Source organism: Canis lupus, chromosome 35 (assembly GCF_003254725.2).
Source record: "Canis lupus dingo isolate Sandy chromosome 35, ASM325472v2, whole genome shotgun sequence".
NCBI classification, from domain to species: domain Eukaryota; kingdom Metazoa; phylum Chordata; class Mammalia; order Carnivora; family Canidae; genus Canis; species Canis lupus.
The window spans coordinates 16,759,315-16,772,800 of NC_064277.1; the positions used below are offsets into that span (position 1 = coordinate 16,759,315).

At 42.8% G+C, this 13,486-nt stretch overlaps 1 protein-coding gene across 8 annotated transcripts in view; it reads right to left on the bottom strand.

Moving 5' to 3' along the window:
• Positions 1-13,486, bottom strand: part of KIF13A (kinesin family member 13A) — a 211,328-nt gene that overhangs the window by 40,132 nt on the left and 157,710 nt on the right. For all 8 annotated transcript variants that reach the window (XM_049105945.1, XM_049105942.1, XM_049105940.1 and 5 more), the window contains 5 exons: positions 12,987-13,073; positions 12,722-12,888; positions 6,425-6,638; positions 2,224-2,386; positions 532-672 (listed from right to left, as the gene is read on the bottom strand). In XM_049105945.1, coding sequence (XP_048961902.1) covers positions 532-672; positions 2,224-2,386; positions 6,425-6,638; positions 12,722-12,888; positions 12,987-13,073 — 772 coding nt within the window. The remainder of the gene's footprint in view (positions 1-531; positions 673-2,223; positions 2,387-6,424; positions 6,639-12,721; positions 12,889-12,986; positions 13,074-13,486) is intronic.

A 13,486-nucleotide genomic window follows, 5' to 3' on the forward strand; every position in this document is an offset into this window, starting at 1 on the left:
TTTTCCTTCACCGAGGCTTCTTTTCCATTACCAATATCCCCAGAAATGGATTGTGTTTTCTAAGATTCTTCTTTGTAATCTCTCGTGCCATGATCACAACTGGGAGAGCATGAATGAATACAGAATCCAAGCTGATTCCATCCACATGGATGTTTTACAACACTGACCAAACAGATCACTTTGATTCTATTTGTTCACAGATTCACTTTGTTCTATTCCAGTTCACCTGAAATGCAGCAAAAACCCCTGACAAACAAGAATATGTTGTGTGTTCTCTTTATTTAGCTCCTGTTCATGTGGGAGTCACAGGCTTTATGACCGATCCGATTCAGGACCCCTCTCAGGGTCACTTCTATGTTACTTCTCTGAAATGCACGTCCAAAGCATGACTGCATATACTTCCCACCGTGAGTGTGTGTGTGTGTGTGTGTGTGTGTGTGTGCGCGCGCGCACACGCGTTTGGATGGTGGTATCACTTACACTCTGTGCTTTCAACATGGTCAAATCTCCTTTACATTTTGTCTCTTTTACCTCAGGGATTTTTTCCTTCCATTCTTGATAAAGATCTCTCATGTCAATTAATTTATTCTCCAGCTTCTCAATGGTCCAAACTTGGGTGCTCTTTCCTTTCCTCCTCACCTGAATAGCTGGCTCACTCACAATCGCTCCTCTCTGCAGAGTGAAGGAAAACAAAAAACAAACAACAAACCAGAGAAACCTTATTGTGACTTTTTGGGTTGTTTGAGCAATGTAGGTTATCGTCAAGTAGCAAGCTGGAAAAAGACACCTCGTGCATACAGGAAGATGAAATTCTACCACACAGAAAATTCTAGGGAATATTCTGGATTATTTTCAACTCAACTGCAGAACGATTAATGAAATCTTCTGTGTAGACCTATGCACATGCTTTTTATTTTTATCACTAGAACCAAACTATAAATCTCTTCTCTCCAGTTTTTATATTATGATCATCTTGTGTTGTTAAATATTCCTCATAGACATTTTTTTCCTTTTAAGAAGATTTTATTTATTCATTTGAGAGAAAGAGAGCACGTGCAAGCGGGGGGGGGGGGTGCAGAGGGAGAAGCAGACCCTCCCCTCACCCCCCACCCCCATCCCCACCCCCGAGCAGGGAGCCTGATGTGGGGCTTGATCCCAGGACCCTGGGATCATGATCTGAGTCAAAGTCAGATGCTTAACTGACTGAGCACCCAGGCGCCCCTCACAGACATGATCTTTAATGGAAACATAGAAATCTATCATATGGATATACCACTCATCTGACAAATTATTATATTGTTCAACATCATGACTATTTTGAATTTTTGCTACTCTAAAGGCCATTATGATGGGCATCCTTGGACAAAAAGTACATAATCTTTATGAACACTTCTATGACTGGATTTAACATCAATTTCTCAAAGAACTGCTTGGCCAAAGGACTAAAATACAGAAAGATTAATGGAATACTCCCTGACTCATTTCTTGCTTGCTTGCTGGAGGGAAATATAAATGGATGAAAGATTATTTTCTTTCGACATTTCTCTTTAAAGAAAAAATTCCTCAAATTGAAATGATGGTAAACTTCCCAATGACTGCAAAGGGCCGTTCTGTGTACAAAAGAAAGGTATTCTACAAGTCTTCCTTTCTTGTAGAATCCACTCTTAAAAATAAGACTGTAACAAAACTTATACTTAGCTCCCATTCCAGAAGGGAACATTTATAGGAAAAAGAAAAGCAAGAGGAATTACTCAATTTTTAAGAAGATTTTATTTATTCATGAGAGACACAGAAAGAGAGGCAGAGATATAGGCAGAGGGAGAAACAGGCTCCCTGTGGGAAGCCGGATGGGAGACTCGATCCCAGGACCCCAGGATCACGACCTGAGCCAAAGGTAGACGCTCAACCACTGAGCCACCCAGGTGCCCCGAACTTAGATCTATTTCTAGTTTTAACACATCTAAGAGCATGTATACTTGAGGGGGGATTCTATAGAGGAAATCTTTTTTTTTTTTTTAACTTTAACTATTGAAGTTTTTTTTTTAACTTTTTACTATTGTTGGCATACAATATTATATTAAGAGAGGAAATCTTAAAAAGTATAAATACTCTGGCTCACATCAAGATCTCCTCATGGATATTCTTTGGATATCAGGTTTATATTCTATCTTGGAGAATATACTGTTGTATGTTTTGCTCTCTTTTCTTTAAAAACACTCTTACCTTTCTGTTGGCACTGAGGTTTGCAGCAGGGATCTGCAGGGTCACTTGGTAGTCAGTGAGTTTGCTCATTTCCTCAGCTAAGAAGTTGGCCTCCCTTACCAAGGTATTTGCTTTCACGAGCTGCTCGCGAAGTTTTGCCAGGCTTTGACGGAAGAGCTCATCCCTGTGGGGTAGCAGCAAAGGAAATGAGAAAATCTAAAAGAAAAGGAAACTGATCCTGTTTCTAAGTGAGTCATGTTATTAGAAAGTGGTAGAAAACTCCTTCCAGGCAATATTTTTTAACTGGTTTTTGTCAACATCAACACTTGTTCATGTTTCTCTCCTCCCACCAGCATACTGCAGGCTCTCTGCTGGTATCACCCACAAAGAGCAAATATGTGGAGGGACTTAACTAAAAACCATACTTTAAACCCTCTAACTGGAGATCCCTGGATGGTTCAGCGGTTTAGCACCTGCCTTCTGCCCAGGGCATGTTCCTAGAGACCCGGGATCGAGTCCCGCACTGGGCTCCCTGCATGGAGCCTGCTTCTCCCTCTGCCTGTGTCTCTGCCTCTCTCTCTCTCTTTCTGTCTCTCATGAATAAAATCTTAAAAAAAAAAAAAAAACCCTCTAACATTTGAAAATGGCTAGATTTTGACATTATGCTGCCCCCCAAAAACAAAAAAGGAATTCTTTCAGGATAAGAACTGATTACGACTTATTGTGTGCTTTTGGGGGTGGGGACAGGAGAGCAGGGCCGGGGAGAGAAATCTGGAGTCCAGAAGTAGACAGTGTTCCACACAATTGCTTCAGTTGGTAAAAGGCAAAAAATGGGGACTTCAGTAGCACCAGAGATTCAACTTTTTCAACTCTGCACAAAAGCAGTTCCTTGTGAGACCTTCTCTATTGTTCTGACACTGAATAGGTCAAAACCCTATTAAATGGTCTCCCAGCACCACAGCATTTGTCCTAGTTATAATCTCTCATTTATTTGTAATAATTATATGGCTAATGCCTGTCTCCTCTATGGAGCTGCAGGCACCCCAGGGTGAGAACTATGTCTTTTTTATCATTATACCTAATTCTCGGCCAAGTGCACGGCCCACTGTGGGATACCCTCAAACTACCCACTACCTTCTTTCTTCTGAAAGAAGAGAGCTTCTGATTTCCACATGTGGATTTGTGCTCAATGGTAACCCGGGCCAACAGACTGTTTCTCTAGCCTTACCTAGCTTCTCTTCTCTCCCATTTATAGACCTCCTGCCCTCCCTTAATAGGACAAAGATGAGCTTGGAACGCCCCATCTCTACTCCTTTCTCATCACCTTAGAAGTGACACAGGAGGCACCCTGCAAAGATGTTAATATAAAGTTAACCTAAGATATGTGACACATGGATCTCACCTGCCTGGTTTTTCTGAGTGATATTATCTTTTTTTTTTTTTCAGTTACCCGGATTTGAATTCTTCTAGCCAGCTCAGTCTTTTCTCCACAACATCCAGAAAAAGAGCCTTGTTAATTTTTCTTTTGAAATATCTCCTAAATCTCTCTCTGTATTGTTTTCACAGTCCCTTCCTCACACCCTCCCGATAACCTCACTGTCCCTGGGTTCTCCTCTTTCCTACCAACAGACACATAAATCCTTGCCCATTGCACATCAGTCCTGAGTTAAAAACCTCCTCTTCACCCTTCAGAAGAGCTTTGGAGTAGCTTTCCCTCCTCCTCTGTAAGTCACCTTTTAGATCGAACAGAAGAACAGCTCTTGTGTAATCCCCCAAGCACATCTTCCTCTTCTCCATGGCTTCCCATTTGTTTGTGACAACCTGCTCCATTCAAAATATCTCCCACCTCCTGTCTATCTGTCCAGTTGCCACCTTACAGCCTTGCCTGAAATCCTTCCTTCTCCACGAACCAGCTGGAGAAAGGCTCCACTGCACGGGGTCCCACTGTCTGCTAACCATGTACTAACCTCACAGTGCTCCCTGCCCAGGCACATACTCATTCATCACTTCCATAACCTCACACAATAAATATTCCCAAAGCACCTACCAAAGACACCATCATGCTAGGCACTGGGGACATGTTAATGACTGAAGCTGGTTCCCTGCCCCTGGAAGTTATTTTTCAGATCAGGGATAAATGACAAAGGGATAATTATGGAACCGCAACACTTTCTTTTGCCAGACAAAACTGGTTTTTAATTTACTGTTACGGTGTACTTTTCATCTATTTGTATCTTGCTCTATACTACACTGTGATTATCCAGGAAGAATAAACCACATCTCTGGTTTTCTTTGACATTCTCACTAGCTCTTAAAGATACTTGATTTCAGACCCCTAACATTTATTTGGGTATGAGTCCCTCAATATTTCACAAGCCATCAACATTTATTTAGGTTAAGAGTCTCAGCTCCTAATAATAACTACCCACCATTAATGACATCTTAATTTTATCCAGTGATTCAGGTGAAATCAATATTGTGACCATTCTCCTCCCCTTGAGTGACATCCCCAAAATATCATCCATGTTACTCTCCTTTTTTTCTTTTCTTTTTTTTTTTTAAGACCTTGAGCCTCCAAGAAAATCAATTTGGAATTAAGGTAAGTAAAAAAAAAAAAAAAGTTATAACGCCCGACTGAAAAATACTATCATTAAAAACAATCCACCTTTTCTGTTGCATCTTTTTTGTCTTTCACAGTCTTCAGGACATTGAAGCAATTAGGGGGAAGAAACAGAAAGGTACCAGTGGGTCTGATCACAACAATGACTTTCAAGCCTGCTGTTGCTTAGAGGAAGGAAAGCCACCAGCTCACAGTAAAGGCAGAGAAGACAGCTCCTCAGAAGAAGCACTGACAACCTGGGTTTCTTTTGCACAGTAAAAGATACAGAGTAAAGTGTTACATGTAGGATAAATCTTCATACTTCAGTATCCAGACAGATGAGCAGGCAGGTTCCTGGGGAAAACGCAATGCGTCCTTCTAATTCAGAACAGACCATCAAGTGCATTACTATTGCTAGTCTGTTGTGCAGGGTCAGGCTCCTCCTCTTCCCTCTTCTCTAGGGGCTCACCTTCCTGGATGTGGCTCAGGCTTAAGTGTCTCATTGCTTGTGAGAGAGCTGCAGTGTGACTGCAAGATTAGGATACCGGCCCCGGACTCCGATGGCCATGGCTTTGATCCTGCTGCTCCAACTGTGCTGGCTAAATGACTTTGGGGGAACCATTCAACCTCTCAGCCTGTTTCCTCATGCATGAAATGGGGTGCAAATGATCAAATACAGTAGCAGGTGTGAAGAGTAGATGAATACACGTAAAGCACTCAGTGCCTGGCACGTGAGGAAGGCTCTGTAAACTGGCAGGTGCTACTTTGGTTACTGCTATTATTATTCTAACAGTGTGGGGATCAGTAAGGGGACTGAAGAGATCTGGGTTCAAATGCTGGCCTTTTCATAGACCAGGTAGGTGACTGAGGAAGATACATAGAATGAGTGCCCGGTCTACAGGACAGACATAACTGTCCCTGGGGCAGAGGGCTGTTGGGAGTGCTACATGAGCACTGTGCCTAGACTGCTGTTAAGAACACAAGAGAACCCAAGAGTGTGACTTACTGTCCTCATGGCTGATGTTCCTCCCACTACTACCTCAGTCCTGAGATAAATACTTAAATCATAAATTCTGAAAATTCACATTGAATATATTTTTTAATATTATAGTTGTATTTAAAGAGACTCCAAAGAGAAATTTAAAACTGAGAAATGCGGGACACCTGGGTGGCTCAGCGGTTGAGCGTCTGTCTGCCTTTGGCTCAAAGTGTGATCCTGGGGTCCTGGGATTGAGTCCTACGTCGGGCTCCCTGCAGAGAGCCTGCTTCTCCCTCTGCCTGTGTCTCTGCCTCTGTGTGTCTTTCATGAATAAATAAATAACATCTCAAAAAAATAAAACTGAGAAATCCTTTCATGCTAAAGGAATATTCAAACTTTCTCTATTTCAATACCTATTGATGGTATTCTAACTTAGTGCTATTTTTACTGAAAGGTAAGCAGGGGGAGGAGTGGTCTTCAACCAGTGATAGTAAACAGACTGAGGACGGACAGTATCCCTGAAAAGGAAAGGCAATTGCTAATGATCCAGATATGGGACTTGTCTCCTTGCTAGGGTGATGCCCCTTTTCCATGCCCCCCCCCCCAAAGCCCCAAGGCCCTGATGGCGTGGGTCCCGTTCTTACCTCTCCTCTGCCCACTGGGTCACCTTCTGCTGAGCCGTCTGGCTGCTGTAGGCCAGGCGGTCGGGGCCGCTGCTCTGGGGCTGTCGCTCCGGGGACAGCTGCTGGCGGAGCTGTTCCAGTTCCCGCTCATACATGAGCCGCTGCTCCTCCAGGGCGCTCCTCTTTTCTTCCAGGTACTGTCTCTCCAGGACCTGAACCACATTTTGCACTGGGTCTGGTGGGCCAAGAGACAAGGCAAGTGTCTTCCACGGTGGCTACGACAGGGCAGCCCGCTGTGCTTCTTCCAGCAACAATTGTCTCCCTGCTCAGAATTTAGCCTTTGAAGATGCTTTCTCTGAGTGGCCCAGGGGCCCTGCCAGATGAAATCTTCCCAGCTGCCTTTTTATTAACATTTCAGATAAGTGTCCTACATGTAAATATTCCCCACATCTACTGTGTTTCTTCAATTTGGCGAGCTCATCCTTATGTGTAGATGGATCAGTAATTCACTATAAGCAGACGGTAGAGGGGATGGGCTCCTATCCATCGAGGAAAGCTTCATGAACTCTAAGACAGCCTCAAAGAGCCACACAAGATTTCAATTTTATGGTAGTCATTTTCTATGCCCGTTTAGCAACAGTTTTAGTATATGGCAAAGGGTTTTGATATTTCTGATTTTAACCACAAATCTTATTACTCCTGAATTTCTATAATGTGGGAGGGAATGTATAGATCACAGCACATGTTTGGAAATACTGAATATATGATTTCTTAGATGTTGAAATCCAAGAAGGCAATTTAACTTGAAAAAAGAAAACAGAAAGCAGAAAAAAGGGGGAGGAGGAAGGGATGAATTCACTTGCAAAAACAAAAGGCCATTTATGACTTTTTGCTTTTGCAGATCCAGAGATCACCAACATATATGTGGTGAACAAATATAGAAATACAGGGATGTGTGGGTGGCTCCGAGGTTGAGGGTCTGCCTTCAGCTCAGGTCATGATCCCGGGGTCCAGGGATTGAGTCCCACATCAGGCTTCCTGCAGGGAACCTGCTTCTCCTTCTACCTGTGTCTCTGCCTCTGTGTGTTTCTCATGAATAAATAAATAAAATCTTAAAAAAAAAAAGTATAGAAATATGTTGTTCAAAGGGGTCATGCCCAAGGCCAGCAGTGGCTGTGGTGTAGGTAGTGGCCACCGCCCGTGGCTGGACATTAGCTTGGCAATGACCACTGACCTACGTGTTCTGGAGAATGAAAGCGCTGACCATATATCCCAGGAGAAAATTATTGACATCCCTACATGAGTAGACTGTAGAGAAGCAACTGTGTCAGACTATCTGGATGGCAAATAAGAAAACCACCATCATCGTAACTATCTCCTTGAAGCACACGAGATGGGGAGGAGATGCATTCGTATTCTCAGACTGGCCTTGAGTTCGTTTGTACCTTTGCCTGTTCAAATGGTGCTTTTCGTGCTGTATTCCCACACACTGACTCTCAGTTTAATTTCCAGGATAAGAATTAGAAATAAAGATGACAAGATGGATTTTTGTATCACCTGATTATGTTTCCTGACTGACTTTTCCATTAGGCCCTATCTATCATTTTGTGAAATAACTATGCAAATTATACTCATCATCTATGTAAGCAGTAAGAGAAAGAGATAGTATGTTAGCTTAAAAAAATAAGGTTAAATTATACAAAACAAAAAGTAGAAAGTAATTTAAAAAAATCACTAGATATCTATATAGAGTACAGGTGAGTTGTTTAAATAAAAAATGACAACCACATGGCAATAAGAATTCGACTAGCTACTGGCTATAAGTCAGGTAGAGGCACTACAGCCTTTACATGCATCATCTCATGAAAGTCTTGCAACAGACCTGAGGGTGGATATATTCCCATTTTGAAGATGCTGACCTAAGATCACAGAGCTAATGAGTGACAGAGCTAGGTTCTGGACTCAGATCAGAGCTAACTATCAGAGCTAACAGGGGTAGGACATTAGTTTAGTAATAAACGGAGAGTGAATTCTTATTTCCAATGTTTGGCTCAGAATTAGTACTCTGTTAAAGAGTATTTTTAAAGAATACTGCAATTCTTTACAGATATAAAATTCTAAAATTCAGCATTTTTTTCAAAGCAGAAATAGTTTTCTTCATAGAGTCCTAACAGAGTCCCTAAAATATATTACCTGAAAATCTGATGGAAAATGAACTCTTAAAAAATACCAAACTCTTAAAGACAGACCATGAGAGGGAAGACTTTTTCCGTAGAGTAAGACATCTATGTACTCCAAAGCATTAGAACTCCTGACCTTGTCCTGTAAATTTATGAAAAATATATGAATAATATGGTGAAGGAGTCTGAAGGAATTTTATACATAAGACTAGAGAAGAAAAGTTGTCTCAGTATTTTTTAAAAATGCATTTCTCAAACAGTACGTAATTTTTCTCTTTTAGGCTCTAGGTTTGAAAAAGGAAGGACAGGGTCTTTGCCATCCATTTATACTTCCATGGAGCCTGGTTTTCAAGAGCCCTACCTTAGTTTTCATAAATCTTTTCCAGAGAGAGAAAATTGGAAAACATACCATTTATAAAATTAATATTCTAACATATTTGCTAAAAGACACTGGATAGGACATTTAATCCTTATTCCTGCTTGCTAGTCAGTGGTGTGTAGAAACACACACATGATCCCAAATGGCTGAGAGGATTTCACCCCAAGGTTCCATGCTGATGCAGAGGCAATGTGACCAAGGTTGCTTTAAAGTGCTTTGGCAGGGGATCCCTGGGTGGCGCAGCAGTTTGGCGCCTGCCTTTGGCCCAGGGCGTGATCCTGGAGACCCGGGATCGAGTCCCATGTCGGGCTCCCGGTGCATGGAGCCTGCTTCTCCCTCTGCCTGTCTCTGCCTCTCTCTCTCTTTCTCTCTCTCTCTGTGTGACTATCATAAATAAATAAATTAATAAATTTTTAAAAAAAGTGCTTTAGCAGGTGCCATGACATAACTATTCACCAGGCTTCATCAGTGGCCACAAACCACTAAGAGATATAGAAGAAGGAGCCAAAGTATCCCTCCCCTCAGTTTGCCACAGTATAGCCAAGTAAGCCCTGCCCTAGGGAACTGGGACAGACCACACGACCCAGAGCCTGGGCAGAGATACAGGGACTAAGGTTTCTTTCTCCATGTCTGTCTATCTTTCCTTTTTTCAACCTCTGATTTCAACACAAGTCATTCTCTTAGATATATTTGATATCATCTTTGCAATTAGCCAGGTTCAAGCCTTTATCACTCTATAGCATATTTTTTAAATAGATCACCCTAATCGGCAGGTCAGTCTGACTCCATGATAATGGCCTACGACAGAAACCAAAGACCATTTAGCCTATTTTCAACCAACCAATCAACCATCAAAAAACTGTCTACAGTTTATTTTTCTCCCTATCATTTTCCTCCTCTTGAATGAGGGGTTTTAAAACTCAGCGTCTGGAGCCTAAGGCCGAGATACCAAAAAGGTAGGTGTTTTAGGAAGAGAGAAAGGATCATGTTTATTATGGCATAGCATGTTCTCTCTTCATTAGTTTATCCTTTTATCTGGTATGTAATTCATGTAAGGTGCTTACACTTATTTAGCTGCCCCGAGAAGGGAAAAAGAGAGGGTGCCAGTAGTAAAGGCTGGAAGGTACTGATGTGATAAACAATCAGTATTCGTTCACACCTAGGTGCCCAATCACTAAATTGAAGGGAAGCAGATCCTTTGGGGGAGGGGGAAAAACACAGCTTTAATCCCAGATAGAATAAGCTCAATGACTTGTCATCAGCCCTTTTAATTGCTCTTAACTTTAAAGCTACCACTGGGGACACCTGGGTGGCTCAGCGGTTGAGCATCTGCCCCTGGCTCAGGACGTGATCTGCAGTCTCAGATCAAGTCCCACGTCGGGCTCCCTCCCTGGAGCCTGCTTCTCCCTCTGCCTGTGTCTCTGCCTCTCTCTGGGTCTTTCATGAATAAATAAATAAAATATTTTAAAAAAATAAAGCTACCACTGACTCTATGACAACAGATGAGTGCCTAATTCTTCTTCTGAACCTTTGAGAAGAACACATTATCGTCCACAGATACTAGGTCTGCTTCACTCTTAATTCCAGTGACTTGGGTTTTAGATCATTATTTAGAGATTTGAAAATACATCATTCTAGCCTATTACTGGCATGAAGGATAGTCACTATCTGCAAGTACAATGCCTTGAACCGCTGAGCTGACATGGGTCAGCCAGCCATTATTAACAGGAGCAATGATACCAGTGACACTTGTATGCTGTTGGAAATAGAGGGTAAGACCAGCTACTAGATTAGATTGTAACCAATGGGATGTCAATGGAGCTGGGACATGGGGGAGGGAGGGGGTCATAATTTAAAAGGGTGCATTCCTCAACCAGGAATAGAGTGGTTTGGGAACCTCTGGGTGGCTCCGTGACTGAGCATCTGCTTTCGGCTCAGGGTGTGATCCCAGAGTCCTGGGGTTGAGTCCCGCATCGGGCTCTCTGCAAGGAGCCTGCTCTCCCTCTGCCTCTCTCTCTGCCATTCTCTCTCTGTGTCTCTCGTGAATAAATAAATAAAATCTTTAAAAAAAAGAATAGAGTGCTTCGGACAGGCAGAAAACTTCAGCTTCTTCCCCATTGTGTTAGTTACATTTTGCCAAAGCATGAGGCATAAGCATCGGTCAGCAGCCCTGCTAAAAACCACTCAAGCTCCCCCATGCTAACACCAATCAGTTAAAACCTTTATCCCAGTGTTTGTGGAGGAGCTTCGTCTGAAACCACAGGAGAGGGAAGAGAATCTTCAAATAGGACCACCAGGGGGACGACCACCAGGCAGACAGGCTTATTATCGGGAAGCCACCTAGCAGTAGAGGTGAATTCCATGAACACCACCAGGCCACTGGCATTTCGGCAATGAGTAAGAGCATGTCTGCATGCCTCCAAGGGAAGCCCCACTTACATGGGGAACTGGGTAGAGTTGGGAGGGGGAAACGCTGCTTTTAAATAGAAAAAAATCAACACTGGGGAACAAGGCTTGATGTGGAATACAAATGGATAACTCGTGTTAATACCATGAGTCAGGCCACCGGTGACTAATTGGTTTGGCTAAGAGGATTGGAGGAATTAACAGATACTAACTACTCCTCGGTTAGTCAGGGCTTTCATATAAATATGATAAGAACATAGTGATTGAATAAAATTAGAAATCTGTGATGTGGGACAAGAGACGATTAAATTACCATTGGGATGCTTTGCAGTTGGGCAACGGAGACCTCTAGAATTCTGTAATCTCAGGTAAAAGACGTAATGCTCTTCCATCGGGTGTTCCCGCACCTGGAGTTGGTGCCCACGCCCTCCTGTCACACCCTGTATCCATCCAAAATTACTCACAGGAGACTTGTTGCTCAGGCATGTCGGAAAAGGGCCCATGAAAGTGATTTTGATGTCTGAACATCACTCTGGAATGCCTTTTGGAATTCTGCCCAACTGGTGAGCCAGTAGCAGAGCGGATGGAGTTCTGATTTCTAGCTGTGGTCCGGCCTGCGGTGCAGTGTCCAAAGCCCTGGCAGCTGATGTGCAGCCCTAATCTCACAGATGTTCTTTTCTACTCTTGTTCTATAATCTTCCTATTAATACATCACACCTGTTTTTATCAATCTAGCCTTTTCTTTATACTTCCTTTTTATAATTGAAAAGAGGGGGTCCTTGGGGCTAAAAATCCAAAGAGATAAAAAAGGTCCAAGTCTTTATTCTTGCAATGAAATCCTCAATTTGATATGCCAGAGATCTGATTGACATTCTCCAGCCACGCTCATGTTCTTCTCAGATAGGCTTACCCAAAGATAGCATTCAGAAAGTAAATGTTTCAGGGGAGAGCCCCACTGGGAAAACGTGATGCTGTCCCTGCACCATCAGACAGAGGCTTCCAGAGGTCCTCCGTGGTTCAAGGTTGGTATTCAAAGAATCGCTGAATGGGGGGGCACCTGGGTGGCTCAGTTGGTTAAGCACCTGCCTTCAGCTCAGGTCATGATGTTGGGGTCCTGGGATCAAGCCCCCATTGGCTTCCTGCTCAGTGGGAGTCTGTTTTTCCTTCTATCCCTCCTTCCTGCTCATGCTCTGTCTCACAAATGAAGAAAATCATTTAAAAAAAAAAAAAACCTAGCAATTTGATGTGTCTAAATTTCAGAATGACACTTCCACTTCACGCAAGGGCATCCCTCATTGAACTGTGTGAGACAGGAATTACCCAAGACAGAGGAATCTGGACGTAAGCTCTTACCATTACTATTCAGGGTTTTCATGATAACTTCCATCTGCGCAAATTCATAGTTATAGTCTGGTTCTGAGGAAGCTTCACTGGCTGCGTCCAGGTCATGGTCTGGTGGGCCTGTCTCCTTTTCAAAGTCTTTCAACCAATCTCGCCGTTTCCTCTTAGGTAAATTAATTCTGTGGGGTTTTCCATCATTAAGAGAAAATTGACTTGTTTTATACTCCGGTAACAGGAAAAAAATAAATGAAAATATTAGGAAGCACAAAGATGTTACCTAAAAAAGTGGTTATTTCCCCACAGGATTCGATCGCCGTGCCACAGCTGGGTGGTACTGCAGACAAGGGTGCCATTTACACAGGACCTGAAGGAATACCGTGGAATATGTCAGCTCAATCGGAAAGAGGACAAAACCCAGCCCTAGTAGCCAAAGAGATAAATGGGGAAGTTTCTTCTAACAGATGTATTCTCCTAATCCCTAAAGAAGGAAAAGCAGCTTTAAAACCACTATTAAAAGAGGTGATCTAAGCAATGATGATCAAGGGCTGCCAATATCCCTAAGACAACTTGACGTGATGTGCTCCTGATGGAGGTGGACATAAGAATGCCTATGGAATACTCCTGTCCAAATATGAGCCAAACCTGATCAAGTTTTCACATCTAAATGCCGATTTAGGGAAATGCAGAAGGTGGTGGAAATGAGCAAAATGTTGACTGTGGGAAACAACCAGGTATCTTCAGCAAATAAAATGCAAGGATGAGGTGGGGAGACAGGGA